Source organism: Lynx canadensis, chromosome B1 (genome assembly GCF_007474595.2).
Source record: "Lynx canadensis isolate LIC74 chromosome B1, mLynCan4.pri.v2, whole genome shotgun sequence".
Taxonomy (NCBI): Eukaryota; Metazoa; Chordata; class Mammalia; order Carnivora; family Felidae; genus Lynx; species Lynx canadensis.
In genome coordinates this window covers 144,102,762-144,120,193 of record NC_044306.2, presented here as the reverse complement: position 1 = coordinate 144,120,193, position 17,432 = coordinate 144,102,762, and the positions used below count along the sequence as shown (strand labels likewise).

General features: G+C 38.3%; 1 protein-coding gene across 1 annotated transcript in view; it reads right to left on the bottom strand.

The window, feature by feature from the left end:
* Positions 1–17,432, bottom strand: part of CCDC158 (coiled-coil domain containing 158) — a 108,497-nt gene that overhangs the window by 835 nt on the left and 90,230 nt on the right. The window contains 8 exon segments of the mRNA XM_030313644.1: positions 1,795–1,937; positions 3,713–3,752; positions 3,755–3,844; positions 6,916–6,988; positions 10,474–10,528; positions 11,419–11,478; positions 12,807–12,910; positions 12,912–12,968. Coding sequence (XP_030169504.1) covers positions 1,795–1,937; positions 3,713–3,752; positions 3,755–3,844; positions 6,916–6,988; positions 10,474–10,528; positions 11,419–11,478; positions 12,807–12,910; positions 12,912–12,968 — 622 coding nt within the window.

Here is a 17,432-nt window from a genome sequence, read left to right as displayed (position 1 = left end):
TTATGGAATGAATGAGTCATGAAAGGTACAGCACAGGAAATATAGTCAATGGTATTGTAATAGCGATTTATGATGGCATTTGTGGCACACAAAAGTCTGTTTATGAAAGTATAGGAAATACTTTTATAAACAGACTTTTGTGCTTGTACAATTTTTTCTTGAATAAATTGCTAGAGGTAGAATTTCTGGGTCAAAGCATATATACACTTTAAGTTTTGATAAATGCTCCCAAAATATTTGTTTCATAACTTCCAAGAGACACTCCATCCAGGCAATGCATCAAATAAAAAGGTCCTTTTATTTTTTAAACAAATATAACATGTCTCCCATTTGGATTATTACATGGTAGCATTACTCAGATATATTCAGAAATATAAGTCAAAGTGTGAATAAAAATGGGGCCAATAAGATAACGCATCCTTTAAAAATATCACGACAGGGCGCCTGGGTGGCGCAGTCGGTTAAGCGTCCGACTTCAGCCAGGTCACGATCTCGCGGTCCGTGAGTTCGAGCCCCTCGTCGGGCTCTGGGCTGATGGCTCAGAGCCTGGAGCCTGTTTCTGATACTGTGTCTCCCTCTCTCTCTGCCCCTCCCCCGTTCATGCTCTGTCTCTCTCTGTCCCAAAAATAAATACACGTTGAAAAAAAAAAAATTAAAAAAAAAAAGAAAAAAAATATCACGACAAACTTAAAATCAAATGTTTTCTTAATGTTTGTATACACAAGGATCTGGGATTAACAGAAAGGATCTGGAACTTGCCTTAATAACAATTTGGCATAGCCTCAGCATGTTGAAAAACGTGGACTTTGGAAGCAGCAGTTGCAGAGATCAAGTCCCAGATATACTACTCGTTGTGTGACTTAACGATTGTAATCTGATCATCAGTTTCCTCATTTTCAAATGACCTGATATCAGTACCCACCTCCCAGTATTGTGAGGCTCACATGAAGAAAACATAAATAATCAAACACTGAATACGGGGCCTGCCACACAGCTGGTAAGTGTTCAGAAATATTAATAGCAACTATTATTATTGATAAGGTTAAATTTTCTTTATAAGGAATTGTTCTTAGAAAAATATTTACTATCCTTCATCTAGCAGCTTATATTCTCTAGAGATAGAAAGATGGGCTAAGAATTAACAAGTATACTCCAAAATTATTTCTCTCTGACAGACTCCTGGATTCGTGAATTTATACCAGAAAAGCATAAAACATGATGGGCTTCCCACATCCACAGGAACAACCACTTAGAACTTATGCCCCCAAATTTACCTACCATCTGCAGAGTATGACAGTTTCTCATTCAAACAGCTTTAGTGCGTTTATCTTTTTAGTTAGTGATTCACTGGGTGGCATAGTCTCTTCTAGCCTATGCTAATTTAAATTCCGTGTAAGGTGAAATATGGTTATTTTGTCTTCCAGCTATCAACTACAATCTTATCCTGGCTACTGTCATACAAATGCTTATGTGTAGACCTAACAGGGATAAGAAAGATAATGTGTGGGAAAGTGTCGTGTGAAAAACTGCTCAAAACGTGTCCTACGGAGGGTTGGTCAGCAGTATTACCATCCCTATTAGATGACGGAGTAGAGCAGGGCTAAAGTGACATGCCCGAGATCACACAATTAATCTGGGGGTTAGTCATGGTTAAGACCTTCATGTTTTGACTTGATGTTTCTGAATTGCTTATTCAATATCCTCTTCTGCGGGTCTATAGACAACAGGCTTAACCTGAAGGGAAGGTGAGTACTCTTTTGAGCAAGGAAGATCTCTCCAAAATGTACACTGTACCTTGGTTCTTCATCTGTAAATCTTCTACCAGAGTTTGCAAGCTTTCCAGTCTGTTCTGAAGCTTCCGACATGTTTTTCCTGTTGTTTCTATTGGCTGAGACTGTGAAGCTATTAGAAAATTGCTTAGATGTGATATTAAAAGTCTATTCAGTATTTCTTTTTAGAAATCTTCCAGTTACAAGTTAAACAACCTTTCTTTTAAAATAATGGAAACTTTAAAACACTATACAAATTAAAAAGTGTTTTATCTAAATATTCCAACACTAGCTTATTTGAATTTGTTTCAAACAATCTGGCTTATTATTTTTTAACTACATAGCATTAAATGGGATGAGCGAGAGGAATACCTTAAATTTAATGATACATTCATTCTAAATGACAGCTTTTCATACCAAACCTGTGTAGACACGTTAATTTAGGATTTGGAAGAGCAAGACTTAATACCGACACTGTCAACAGTTTTGAATGTGTGTGAGACCAAGTGCCCATTTTAGTGGCTGTCACCTGAATGAGGACAGTTTTACATGGCGGGACAGGGAGTCTGGATCCTGACATGGCCACAGTGAGCCTGGAATACATGTGGGAGGAGCAAGTGAAGAGGGGTTGGAAGCCCGTAAGCTAACCTCTACTAAGTATGCTACGTTTTGCTGATCTCTAAAAGATAGTTGATTGGCAACCCTGAAATTCTAACTTTGATCTTAGTCCCTGACTTGCTGTATAATCTTGAAAATATTTTTTGGTGGCTCATTTTCCTATCAAAAAAACCCACTCTTTTCAGTAACAGATATTAGTATTAGAGGCAATCATCTAAGAATTATGTTAGTTCAAGAGGATGAAAACCACTTCCTCAGAGAGATATTTTTCACATGGATAATATAAACATGATGTTTGATTAGGATCTGACAATAGAAAAAAAAAGGAAATTCCATGCTATTATGTAATCACAAATTAATAATGCGGTGACCAGAAGTACTGTTCTACTTCTACAATAGTCACAGCTCTAATAGCTCAAGAATTTGCCCTTTTTAAAAAGTATTTTTATTTAGTATTTAGTATTTTAAAGACACCAAGGAATAACTCAGAAATGTAAGAGAGGATGGAGGACAAAATACAGAAAAAGAAGGTAAAATGTACTAAAATCTGTGATTATGTTGTGGTTTTCAGATTTGGGGGAGATCTAGAAATGTATGAGGCATAGAATTTCTAAAGGCTGAGAACTGACCTAACAGTGATGCAACAATTTGCCTAGTTTATCCCTTATCAAAGGGACTGATGCCAGAGAGCATGGGGTTGTTTGCATTGCTGTCAATATATGGTAAAAACATTTCAAGTTCAAATCAGTATACACACCACACACACACACACACACACCACACACAATGTCCACTTATTTATCATGCGCTTAATCTAAATAAACCATTTTCCTTATCTGTTTAGCAAATAACAAATGAACTTAACATTTAAGAAAATGATGAGGAATCATCTAGACATCTGACAAATTTGTATGATAAATACTTGCACTTACAAAGGCAGAGACTGAAGAGAGTCATGATTTGAGAGAATGTAAATAAGAAAGAAAAGTAACAACATTAAAAAAAAAAAAGACCAAAATCTTATAATAAAATGCAGGGGGGGGGGAAGTTCATTATTCATGTCAGAGTAATAGAGAAAATATTCACATACATATCTATGCATATTTATTAAGAAGAGAGTGTGTGCATGCATGTGATAGCTGTTTTATTTAAATAAGACTCACTTAAGTTACACAGCATCAGTTAGAGTTTGCATATAAGACACCATATAAGATCTTATTAATTCTGATTATGGAAAAGAATTCACCAGAGGAGGAGGAAACCAATTAAGGCTCATCAATGACATCAGATCATTCTTACCTTTAAACAGAATCAGGTGAAAGAACGGGTTCGTGGATCTATACGGTGATGTGGAACCTACTGAATCTTCACCGAACTAGTTAGGAGTGAGTGAACTGGAGACTTCTTAGGAGAAGAATGGAATGAACGAGAAGCTGAATTTTTCACAGATGGACTTGCTAAAATTTTGCAAGAACAGAAGCAAAAGGACAGAATTAGTTAAAAATAGTATACTGCACTTCTCAAAAAGTTAAACTTTCATGAGAAATATTCCCAATGAGGGGGGTAAGGGGATGTTTCGATAATACCCAAGGCTTTGGGTTAGAACTGCAAAGGGCTGTCTTAGAAATAAAGATGAACAGGAACAAGACCTACCCTTGGGGATCTTGAGATCTAGCTTCAATTATCTTAATTTCCCGATTGGATTAAATTGATCTGGGATTGTGGTGTTCTTAGTTGTCTACCAGAAGCAAGCATGAATGCTATCTGGAGGAAGGTAACCTCATTCTTTGCCTCCAACCATTTGAACAATTTTTCACAGATGTCTTCATAGAATAAAAACAAACAGGCATAGAAGGAGACAAAACGATATGGCAGAAAACCAAGAGAAAAAAATCATATATACAAGTAATAGGTATAGACCCACAAGATCTGGATAGTGGAGGCACAGACAACCACAGATTTAAGCAGCATTATTCCAAACCCTAAACAGGTACTTCTTTTTTTTTTTTTTTTTCCCACATTTATTTTATTTTTGGGACACAGAGAGACAGAGCATGAACGGGGGAGGGGCAGAGAGAGAGGGAGACACAGAATCGGAAACAGGCTCCAGGCTCTGAGCCATCAGCCCAGAGCCTGACGCGGGCTCGAACTCACAGACCGCGAGATCGTAACCTGGCTGAAGTCGGACGCTTAACCGACTGCGCCACCCAGGCGCCCCAGGTACTTCTTACATAAAGAAAACCATACCTGAACATACCAATAACACTGCTAAAAAAGAAAAAGAAAAAAACCCCAAAACCTCAAAAAAACAAATCAAAGACAAAAACAATCCTAAAGTTGCCAAAAGGGCAAAAAGATTACACTTAAATGCTCAACAATTAAATTCAGAGCTGACTTCTCATAGACACAATGGAAACCAGAAAACCATGGAATATTTTCAAAGTGAAAGAAAAATGTCCTAAAATTCTAAACTCAACAAAAATATTCTTCAAAAATGATGATGAAATAAAGACAACTGCAGAAAAAACAGAAACTGAGAGAATATATCACCAGCAGACTTACCTTAAAGGAAAAATCAAAGGCATTGAGAGTAAAATGACACCAGAGAGAAAGTAAAGTATAAACACATGGGTATATCTAAATGGATATTAAACGTATAAAACAATGCAAATTATCCATTGTGATGTTTACCTTTATAATTAAAATATACATGTGACAACAAGTGTTATATAATTTGAAAGAACAGTGAGTGGAATTAACATGTTCTAAAGTACTCACAATGCAAGAAAAAAGTAAAGGTCTCATTTATATTAATCTAACAGGCAAGAATACATGTTGTATTCTCTTGGGTAATTATTCAACGTTTATTTATTTTTGGGACAGAGAGAGACAGAGCATGAACGGGGGAGGGGCAGAGAGAGAGGGAGACACAGAATCGGAAACAGGCTCCAGGCTCTGAGCCGTCAGCCCAGAGCCTGATGCGGGGCTCGAACTCACGGACCGCGAGATCGTGACCTGGTTGAAGTCGGACGCTTAACCGACTGCGCCACCCAGGCGCCCCTCTTGGGTAATTATTAAAACAACAGTAAAACATGTAAGTGAAGTAAACCTCAAAGCATTAACTTCAAATAAATGGTCCTTTTCTTCAAAATATAGTTCTTAAAAGATTTCTCACAAGTTGAAGATTATTCAAAAATTAAGAATTTGCATCTATTTTATTAAAACTGTTTGTTTTTTTAGATATATACTGACAATCTTCCATAAAAAACAAGAAAATATGGAGATTTATCTTTCTCCTATCTCTTTCACCTCATACCTCAACTTTCCTTATTTACATTATTTCTGTAATATTATATACTGTCCAGATTTACAGCTAAGCCTTTGTTGAATAACCATCATTTTCACAGCTTCATTCTTTCCTATTCATTTTCGTCTCTTCCATAGGAAGACCAATTACACCTTCCAAATCTTTTTTAAAAATTTTCTAAATGTTTATGTTTGAGAGAGAGAGAGTAAGAAAGAGAGAGAGACAGTGTGCAAGCAGGGAGGGGCTGAGACAGACGAAGACAGAATCTGAAGCAGGCCCCAGGCTCTGAGCTGTCAGCACAGAGCCCAATGTGGGGCTTGAACCCATGAGCTCTGAGATCATGACCTGAGCCAAAGTTGGATGCTCAACCAACGAGCCACCCAGGCTCCCCATAACATATTCTCTGTAATTATTTTTGTCTTAGTTTTAAAAACTCTTTTTGTGTAATTTCCCCACAGAAGGTCCATCAAGTCCCTGTGATTTCAGTCATGCCTATCCCATTTATGTTTTACCTAAGGCTTTCTTCCCCCTGTAGTGTTTTATTTCTCTTCCATTTCTAGTCTGTTATGCCATTTTGCTTTTCAACAGATTCTGTTATCTTTCAATCTCTTCCTTGACTCCCTTGTTTAACAGATAGCATTATGTCTTTGGAAATTATAAAAAGAACCATCTGTCTCAATTCTTCTCTTTTTCTTTTCATCTGTTCAATAAGTATTTATTGAGCACCTGCTATGTGCCTGGGATATATCAGGAAACCAAACGATACTTGCCCTTGTGCGGCTTTTGTCTAACAGGAGGCGACAGAGTCACCTTTATGAACAACATAAATTAGTAAGTCACATATTAAAAGATACTAAGTGTAATTAAAAAAAAACAAAAAGGGTGATTGGGAGTATGGAGAGTTACAATTCTGGCGGAAGGTCATGAGAGTAGTTTCATTGGGTAAGTGACATCTGAGCAGAGCCTTTAAAGGAGGTGAAGGGTTAGCAATGTGTAAGGAACAGTGGTGTAAAGGCCTTAGTACAGAAGCTGCCTGGGATGTTCAAGGAGCAATTCAAGGGTAGATGACACAGAGTGAATGAGGGGGGGGAGTAGGAGGAAATAAGCCTAGAGAGTTAATGCGGACTTACAGGCTGCTGTCCCACCTGGCTTCCACTCGCATGGAAATGGGAAGCCACTGCAGAGTTTGAAGCAGGCCTGTCTTGTGTACTTTTCACTCACCTGTAGATGGGAATGTAAAACAACTAGATGGATCTTCTAGGTCTCCTGTATGTAATGTGACCGGCTCTCTGGAAGCATAAGAATGGTCATGCAGACATTCCAATTCACAAATACAGTACTAAGATTTATGGACAGAAGCAAGCTAATGCACACAAAAGTGACAGACTAAAATACAAGCTAAAGATGGCAGTTATGACCCTAAATTGCAGAAATCAAAAAGTATCAGGGAGATCCCAAGTTGCATTATTGTTAATCGTTCAGGGCCCATGAACATTTTGCAGAATGAAAATATAATATATTGGTTAGAAAATTCATTTTTATAATAGCTATAAACCCGAAGTATTCTCTCATAGATTCTAAGAGGCACATCTTTATAACTTATTTTAAAATGAAAAAAAAAAAAAAAAGACAAAAAAAAGGAACCTCTCTTAGCAATAGTCGTATCACTTTACAAAACTATTAGACTTACTTAAATCAACAGGTTGAAATAAACCACACTGTTCTCTGTGGTTTGGGTGACGGCCACGAGGATACTATGGCAGTGGTTCCCTTGCAGGGGGTGTGTGATGCCCACACTGTCTTAATTATGACACTAACATCAGCATCTGCTTTGAACTCTCGGTCTCTCGCAAATGAGCAGTGGAGTTTCCCAGAGGATCCACAAGATCTGATACCACAACAGATTAAATGCTGCTGCAGATATGAGAATCAGCTATCTCTGTGAAGTCACATGTTAAATTGTAAAAGAATGCCTTCTCAACAATTTGTTTGAAAAAGTTATTTTTCATAATAAAATGCTATTAGGTGAACATGTGATACACACTGTTGTTTCTCAAGGTATATCAAAATGTTTTCTACTTTTAAAATGCTAATATGAAAACTTATTTTCCAATACTTAGAATAGCAATAAACAAAAGTTCTCAGGAATCGTCAATATTTGTGACTAAAAGGGGTCCTGAGACCAAAAAGTTGAGGATAGCTCTATTAGGAGAAAAGCCCTAGAAAGGGAAGCCATGGATAGTCTTAATTATCAGGGCAAAGAGTGTTTTTGCTGCAGGAGGCAGTGGGGGAGTCTTTGAAGGTTCTGGGCTTGGGGAAGGTCATACTCTGAGGTGTGCTTCAGGCACATCAATTTGAAATTAATAATATGAAGTGACTGGAATGTTTATGAGACTGGAGTTTAAAAATACCACACTCACGCTGTCAAGACCACTGCAATAGTCTATAAGAAAGGTAAAAAGGCCTAGAGCAGTGTGGCAGGCTGTATAACGGCTGCCAAAAATATCTGCTATGAGTGTTGCCTTATGTGATGTGATTTGATGAAATCAAAGATCCTGAGATGGAGAGATTATTTTGGGTTTCTTAGGAGGGGGCTAACTGCCATCCCAAAGGTCTGTAAAAAGGAGGCAGGGGGATTTCATGTGAAAGAGAGAAGACGATGTGGCAATCTCAGCAGAGAGGTTTGAAGATGCTATGCTCTGCTGCTATCTGAAGATGAAGGGAGAAGCCACAAGCCAGAGTGCAAGGAACCAAGCTCTAGAAGCTGGAAAAAAGTAAGGAAATGGATTACCCCAAGGGCTTCTGGAGGGAGTGTGGACCTGCCAACATCCTGACTCCACCTGGTGGAACTGATTGGGACTTCGGCCTCCTTGGAAATGTAAGAGAGATCAATTTGTGTCATTTAAGCAACTAATTTTGTTACAGCAAGACATAGAAGATTAACACAGGCCGTTCCAGAGGATGTACAAAGAAGAAAATGGATTTGAGAACTGTTTTTAGAGGCAAAATTACTAAGATTTGGTGACTAGAGAAACGCGACAAGAGAAAGAAGAATCAAAGAGAACGTTAGGGTTAAGCAGAGGTGCCCTGGAAAGCAGGGGGCCATTTACAGAAACAAGATGAGCTGGATGATTTTGTGAAATGACCGCCTTTGTTTATTTTGGTCACTGTGATCTTCAGGTCATTATGTTTCATCTCCTGAAACACCACAGGGAGATGTGTAAAAAAGGAGCTGGATGTTTTGAAGCCTCTATTGGGAACCCTCCTTAGGGCATAATGTTGCTCATTAAGTTATAATAATATAACAAATAAGAAAAGTCATTGTCCACAACTTCTGAGAAATGTGGCTCTCAGAATATCGAGCACAAATCCACACACCAGAGTTGTTCGTTTCTTTAATTTTTTTATTCTGTTTTGGGTATATGGACCAGATTGATTTAGCTTAAAAGGTTGCAGAAGTTTCTAATGAAGAAACGTTGCTGTAAGATGCCGAGTCAAGCAAAGGTGCTGCAGTAACAGTGAAATGTTGTAGTAAAACAGCAACTGTGGTATTCTTTGTTTGTGAGTTTCCAAAATGGCCAGTGTGCTGAGTACAGTATAGAGCATTCAAATGCATTTTTAATTTTCTAGTATGTTTCATGCTTTTCAGAACTTCTATTAAATATCTGAAAACCTCTTCTTCTTCTATTAAATATTTGAACACAGGTAGGGGCTAGGTCCCATCTTTTCCTCTCCAATCTGTCTCTTCACGAACACATCATTGCTGAAGGAATAGACTTTTCTGGTCATGGAAAAAACTATAGCAGAGCTTGACGCATCTCAGAGGAGCAGCCCTTCTGTGCCCTGTGCTTAGCACAGGGCCCTTTCCCAGGAGCTCAGTGCAGGTACACAGAGGCCGAACACGGAGGTGGTCACACACCCTGAGCTCAGGAGCCAGCTAGGCCTGAGTTCAAATCTGGCTCCACTGTTTACAAGCTGTATGACCCTGGCAAGCTGCTTAACAATGTGAGTCTTCATTTCTAACCCACATATGGATATAAGATCAGGTTAGATAGACTGTGCTTCGGATTCTGTGTCTTTCCTCTCTCTCTGCTCCTCCCCTGCTCATGCTCTCTCTCAAAAATAAATAAACATTAAAAAAAATTAGGCTATACAGACTAAATGAAATATCTATGGCATCCAGAAAATGTAAAAATAAAAATATGTAAAATAAAAAATAAAAAATGTAAAAATAAAAATATTGTTAATAGGTGTTACGTAGTGTCACATACATAGGTGAGAAGAAAATCAAAATTTGTTTGATAAAGATATACTTAAAAGTTCATTGTTGATCAAGCAGTAGGGACAGTAAGAAAATATTTTTAATACTGCCTTAATTCACTCATTACACAAAACTTTACTGAAAGGCTACTGTGTGTCAGGCAATATGGCTGACACTGAAGATACAGCAATGAATAAGCCTCTGCCTAACTGAATTTGAACAGAATTCTTTTCTTATTCTGAGGATATAAAAAGGCTCTGATTCCTCTTATTTTTTTTTAGGTGGTGAAAATAGAAAAGATAAAAGTAAGTTTTTTTTTTTTTCCATGCAGTCAGTCAATAAACAGATCTTATCATTGTAAGCCCACGTTTGTCTGTCTTGCCCACTGTTACATTTTAAGGACCCAGTGTGGAGTATGACACTTCACGGACAGTTAACATCTGCTGAATTAATGAATAAACAGTAGTAATGAGGGACATTAGGACATTCAGGCATTGCTAAGGTCATTTCTTACCTGCTAAGAGTTCACTGGATTTGCTACCTTCAGTGGAGTCCCTTAATGAGTTGTTGCTTCTGTTGGCAGAAGGATGGGAGAAATGAAAGACTACACGGTGTTATTTTACTTAATGATAAAACAACATTGTTTGAACATTGCTTTTACACCAACGCTGATTCAAAGGTGAGACTAGGGCTAATGGCTTCTTCCAGGTGGAGAAACAGTGTGAAGAAAAGCTTGGAGAAGAAAAGGAGTGAACTCCTCTTGGACCCAGTAGTCTGTTGCGGTTAGAGCACACTACGGGAGTAACCGGGCTGGTGACAAGTTTAGGGACCTCCTTCAACCTCAGACTAAGGAACCAGGTACCTAATCAGCAGGCAGTGAGGAGCTCATGAAAACCTGCGGGCAATGGCCTCTGTGTTTTACCTGAATTAACAAATTAACATTAGCCTTTTTTCCTTTGTGGTTAAAGTCAGTTCTCAGAAGTTGTCTCTGTCAAGGGGTTAGGGATTTAATTCTTTATGCTCTTTTTAGGATTTCATTTAAAAATTCAGCTATTCAATTACTGAGGAAATAGGATTGTTTCCATGAGGTTCTTATAATCCTGTACTGAGATTGTTAGCATCTCCTTCTGGACTACCTTCCTCTCAAAAGTTATGTAAGCCATTGTAAATGAGTGTAAATGTAGAAAAATCTTCCATTTTTGGTATGGCATACCTATAAATATCTTAATATGGGTAAACAGTAGCAAAATTTAAAATAAGCAAAAAAAAATTGTATTGATTTTGAGAAAGTACATTGCACTGAAATCCACTTTAGTTTCAGTTAAACAATGTAAACAGCTTTCCTTCAATGAACCCCAAATGCCCCTAAATTCCCATGTAAACTGTCCAGACTTCCCAAATTACCTGGAACATAAAAAATTCTTAGACAATTAATTAGATTCAGAATCTCAGATTCTTCTTACCTCTGGCATATCTCTGATCTCAGGCTTGATTCAGTAATGCAATCTCTTACTCTATCATCTCTGTACAGATAAATATAACTTTCAGTGAATTATACAAAGAACAATTTCCTGATTCCATCTATTTTAGATAATCAACTGCTCCCATGTATTTAACTCTTCTTTAAAGTGTAAAAGTAGATCTTAGGCCTCCAAGCAAATTTTGCAGAAGGCTGTCCCTGGAGTTCAACTCAGAAATATTTTCTGTTCCATGGACTCCCAAAGCTTCGGCTGAGTTTAGGCTTTGGTGACAAGGTTATTTGTAAGACTATAGCAAATTAACATACATTCTTTAAAGGCAGGTACCAAATAATTCATGTTCAATATAGTCCAAAATAGTTTCAAGCCCATAATTAATGGCTAAAGTGATGAAATCATCTCATCAGGGAGATCATGGTAATCTTTGTGGACTGATTGGTGTGGGGAGCCAGGGGGTCTAACTTTCACTTTTGGCTTTGCTTCTTTGCTTTATAGGAGAAGGCAACTCAGTCTATGCCTAAATTTACTCATCTGTCAAATGAGAACCAAGGACTTTCCTATTAGATTATACCTTGAGAGTCATGTAGTTTTCAAGGTTCTAGTTTAGCTCCACCATCGAAATTGTGCGGCTGCAGGCAAGTCAAAATTTTGAAACTTATGTTTATCTCATCTGTAAAATGGGATAAATAAATCCTGCTCTGTCTTAGCTCAAACGGTTGTGATAATCAAATAAGACTATGGGTGTGAGGGGTACTTGGGTGGCTCAGTAGGTTAAGCATCTGACTCTTGATTTTGACTCAGGTCATGATCTCATGGTTCGTGGGTTCAGTTCATGGGTTTGAGCCCCGCGTCGGGCTCCGTATGGACAGTGTAGAGCCTGCTTGGGATTCTCTGTCTCCTCTCTCTGCCCCTTCCCCACTCTCTCTCGAGTGAGAGAGATTCAGTAATGCAATCTCTTACTCTATCATCTCTGTATAGATAAATATAAGTCTCAGTTAATTATACAAAGAACAATTTCCAGATTCCATGTATTTTAAATGCGTGCTCTCTCTCCCTCAATATAAAAATTAAGAAAGATTAAAAAGCGATTCTTAGATGTGAATCTGTTGGGAAACTATACATTATTATATGACTGTAACTTTGGGTAACACCTGCTTTGACAGCTTATGAACAGAATAATTGGCATTATGTACTCTGATATCAAGTTGTTTTACTTTGCTTAGCTTCTCCACTTTCATACTGTTTCCCCTGGTAATGTCAGATATTCTTCAAAGTTGTTTAAACATCAACCTCCCACAGAGTATCATGTAGACAACTAATGGCAAACCGCTGGTGACAGCAGCTTGCCCACTCTGCAGCACACCCAGTCTTACACAGCCACATAGGACGCTCCCAGGGATGGTGTTCTCCCTTCTTCTTCGGGCTTGCCCAGAGGCACAGCTGGCTCCTCGTTGATCACACTTCTCAACTCTTGGAGAAAGCTGTTTCAGGTCCCTCGTTGGATCTTCCTTCAACGTGTTAGGTTTCAACGAGTGCTGCATTAACACAATGTACAAAACGAACACCCTGGTTTTTATTTTTAGAGTTGTATGTTATTTCCTATTATAAAATTAATTCAGCTGGTAAGTAGAAATTTTGGAGGAAAAGAAGAAAAAACAAAAATCATCTGTAATCTTACTACTCAGGGATAATCAGTACTAACCAACCAATAATCAACACAGTGCTATATCTAATTTATAAATGTGTATATACTTATTATATATATATTTAAATTAAAATATACACACATAGAATCACACTATACACATCTATCTTTAAATCATTTTTAAACAATTTTAATAATGTAGTATGAAGTCATAAATATTTACAAACTATATCCAGGCAAAATAATTCCAATACTTTGTTACGGTTGAACTAATTTTATAAACTACAGAATTTTAAAAGTAAGGAATTCTAGGCGTGCCTGGATGGCTCAGTCAGTTGAGTGTCAGATTTCAGCTCAGGTCATGATCTCACAGTTCCTGAGTTTGAGCCCTGCTTTGGGCTCTGTGCTGACAGCTCAGAGCCTGGAGCTTGCTTCAGATTCTGTGTCTCCCTCTTTCTCTCTGTCCCTCCCCTGCTCACACTCTGCCTCTCTCTCTCTCAAAAGTAAATAAATGTTAAAAAAAAAAAAGTAAGGAATTCTTTAGAGATGAATTAATTTACTCCCCCATTTTACTGATGAGGAAAGAGACATTCAATATTTTCAAAACTATGTTAGTCAGTATTTGAGAATAAGTTTTAAAAAGATTTTCAGATTGGGTGCCTGGGGGGCTCAGTCCATTAAGCGTCTGACTTCAGCTCAGGGTCATGCATGAATCTCGTGGTCTCTGAGTTCGAGCCCCACATCCGCTCTGTGCTGACAGCTCAGAGCCTGGAGCCTGCTTTGGATTCTGTTGTCTCCCTCCCTGCCCTCTTTCTCTCTCTCTCTCTCTCTCTCAAAGAAATAAACATTAAAAAAATTTTTTTTTAAATAAAAGATTTTCAGATATACAAGTATTTGCTGATGAATATTTATACTACAATAAAACTTACAGATGTTCCCAAAAGGCACCTCAAAAGGGGAACCAAATGATAGTCAGAAGTTGCACTGGTGAGCAGGTGGTCTTAGTAGGAGGACATTCATGGCTAGAAAATCATCAATCATCAAGCTATTTTTTAAGTTTATTTATTTATTTTGAGAGAGACAGACACAACACAAGCGGGGAGGGGGCAGAGAGAGAGAGGAGGAGAGAGAATCTCAAGCTCCCCCCATGGGCTTGATCCCATAGGCTCGATCCCATGAACCGTGAGATCATGACCTGAGCTGAAACCAAGAGTTGGACGCTTAACCGACCTGAGCCATCCAGCACCCCCATCATCAAGTTATAAAGCTGGAGGTGTCTATCTCAATGTAGAGTTAAACCTGCCATACACATTGGGTGCTGAATGAACACCAGCTTTGCTTGTCTAGAGTCCACGCCAAACGAGTGTTATGTTACTGATATAACCCTCCCATCCCCTCCCCGTCCTAACCCCGCTGACAAACCAATATAACATTTAGCTGAAGATGTCAAGAGTTCTGACTAACTGAATGGTGGTAAGTATGGTCTTCCCAGTTTACTGATGGTTGACCTTACCTGGAAATTACCATGAGTACAGAGTTTCATAAATCAGACTCAATTTAATGTAAATTTTGTCTCCATTAATTTAAAATATATACGAATGTGGACCAATTTTTAATAGCCTTAATTTTTAGAGCAGTTTTAGGTCACAGCAAAATTGAGTGGAAGGTACAGAGATTTCCCATATATATCCCTGATTACATAGGTGCTAAACCAGTTTCTCATAATATGAATAAAAGCTTTTGTCTCTAAGCAGATGATCCAATTTACCAAATACTGGCTTGTCTTGTCCTAGCCCTGTTGGACATAATGTCTGTTATGGAATAAACTTCAAAAACTTTATAAGGAAAACCTTATCCTATTGCAATCTTCAGTCACCTTAGTTCTTACCTTAAAATCTCAGTGTAGCACCTGGACTTTCATTCATATCATCTGCCCATTAGGAAGTGTATTTAAGAAGTTTAGTAATATTAAAAATGTTCAGGCCTTGACATTTATTATAAGTGATAGTATAATAGCCTACAAACATATAATATGGCTTTTTTTCACACTGGAGATCAGGGCACTTGTTTCTTTGAGAGTGACTGGTGCTTTATAAGACAGAAAAGTTTGAAAAAAATTCAATTCCAACATTCACTTAGCAATTGATCATAATCAGTCCTATGACATTTTCTTATTATGACTTCATCCTAATACTTTTAAGAGCTTTTGAAATATGTGTTGCTCCTCTAATTAAAATGTAAGCTGCTTTACAGAAGCAAGGACTGGGTTTGATCATCACTCTTTATATACTCCATTACAAATAAGCTATACTTGGCTTGTGTATGAAATCACAAAACTATCAAGGTTGGAGGGGTCTTAAAGATCATTTGGGCTTAGTCCAATCTCCAAACAGTACAGTCCAATCTCCCCTAGCAGTACACTTATCTGGCCTTTGCATGATCACCAAACACCAAGGAAGGCAGTTCAATTTTTATATACCTTTAATCCTTTGAGAGAAGGCTTATTAAACTCAATCTCCTCCATACTTCTATACTGGTCATCATTTTACCCCTCAGGCCATACAGAACAAGTCAAACGTAACCCTCAAGAAATGGACACTTATTTTGTCACTCCAGCCTCCACTCCCTACCTCCACTTTCTAACACACACTGCAGGCTAAATCTCCTCAGCTGTCTACTCTTTTCATAAGGCATGGGCTCACAATTTCTCACCACTCTGGTTCTATCTCTTTGGACAGACTCTGCTTGATCGGTGAGTCTCTTAAACAACCATGCCCAAAAAATGAAATATAGAATTCAGGGAGAGTCCAGAGCAGTATGGAGAAGAGCTGTCCCCCTCTGGGATCTGGATGCTATCATTAAAACCTTGTTTGACTGCCACGTAATACTGTGGACTCAGACTGAGCAGGGAGTCAACTGAGGTTCCCTAGGTCTTTTCCACATGCTATTGATAAGCCCCATCTTCCATATGCTATACTTTGTATTTCTGTGTATTTCTTACCCAAGTTCTAGACTACATTTATTCTTTAAAAAATTTTTTTTTAATGTTTGTTTATTTTTGAGACAGAGAGAGACAGAGTGCGAGTGGGGTAGGGGCAGAAAGAGAGAGGGAGACACAGAATCCCAAGCAGACTCCAGGCTCTGAGCTGTCCGTACACAGCCCGATGTGGGGCTCAAACCCGTGAACTGCAAGATCATGACCTGAGCTGAATTCAGACCCCCAATTGACTGAGCCACCCCAGGCACCCCTAGATGACATGTATTCTAATGAAACTTTCTCTTCCTAGACTTAGATCATCATTCCAAACTGTCAAGATAAATAAGTAGAAGCACCATTTATCTAGTGCTTGCCAAACACCAGGCACTCTATATATTCTCTCATTTGAACTTCAATTTTCAAACCACCCAATAAGGTAGAAATAATCACTTCCCTTTTAGAAATGAGACAACTCAGGCACAGAGAGGTTAAATAATTTGGTCAAATTACACGAGGGGTAAATGGCAAAACTGGAATGAAGACTGTCATCTGTCTGACTTCAAAGCCCATGGTCTTTCCACGGTGGCACACTGCCTGGTTCTCACTGGGTATATTCGTTAGGAAATGTGATCAGCATGCTACGAGGTATCCAAATTTAGGATCACAAAATTACAGAATATGGGCACAGAGTAAATAACATAGTTGAGCAGCTGGCCTCAACATAATTACAGTCTGGTTATTACTGAAAGTAGTTCACAAATCACATGAGGGAAATTACCCCAAACTCAGAGGCATTAAACAAAGATTGATTTATAAGTTAAATGCACCCTGGGAATCTTTAAAACTACTCAAGAGATATTAACACAAACGCCAGTACCATTTCCTAACCCATTCTTGAGGTGACAGGGAATAGACAGTGTGATACAGTGGAAAAGAGCACAGGCTTTTGCCTCTACCATTCTTCCACTATGTGATCTAGGGCAAGTTACCTTCTACATTCAAGAAACTTCGCAGGACACCTACTATGGGCCAGACACTCCATTAAAAAGCTAAAGTAAAATGACAAATGTGTCTGGCCCCTGTCTGTGGAGACTGTACAGATTAATATGGGAGGCAAATGCATAAACAGATAATTTCATTAACTAGTGGAATGCTTCTTCTCATCTCTATTTCCTCACCTGTAAAAAGGAGGAAAATGCCTGTTACTTTACAAGGATGGCATAAGCAATGAGAAGTACTAATGTGTGCATGGTAAGTATCCAAGAAAGGCTGGTTTCCACCTCACTCTCCCCTTAATACGAAAACATATTTTTTATGCTCCATATTACTGATCTAGAATCACCAGAAAGGTACTATAACATATAGTTAGTACCAGCC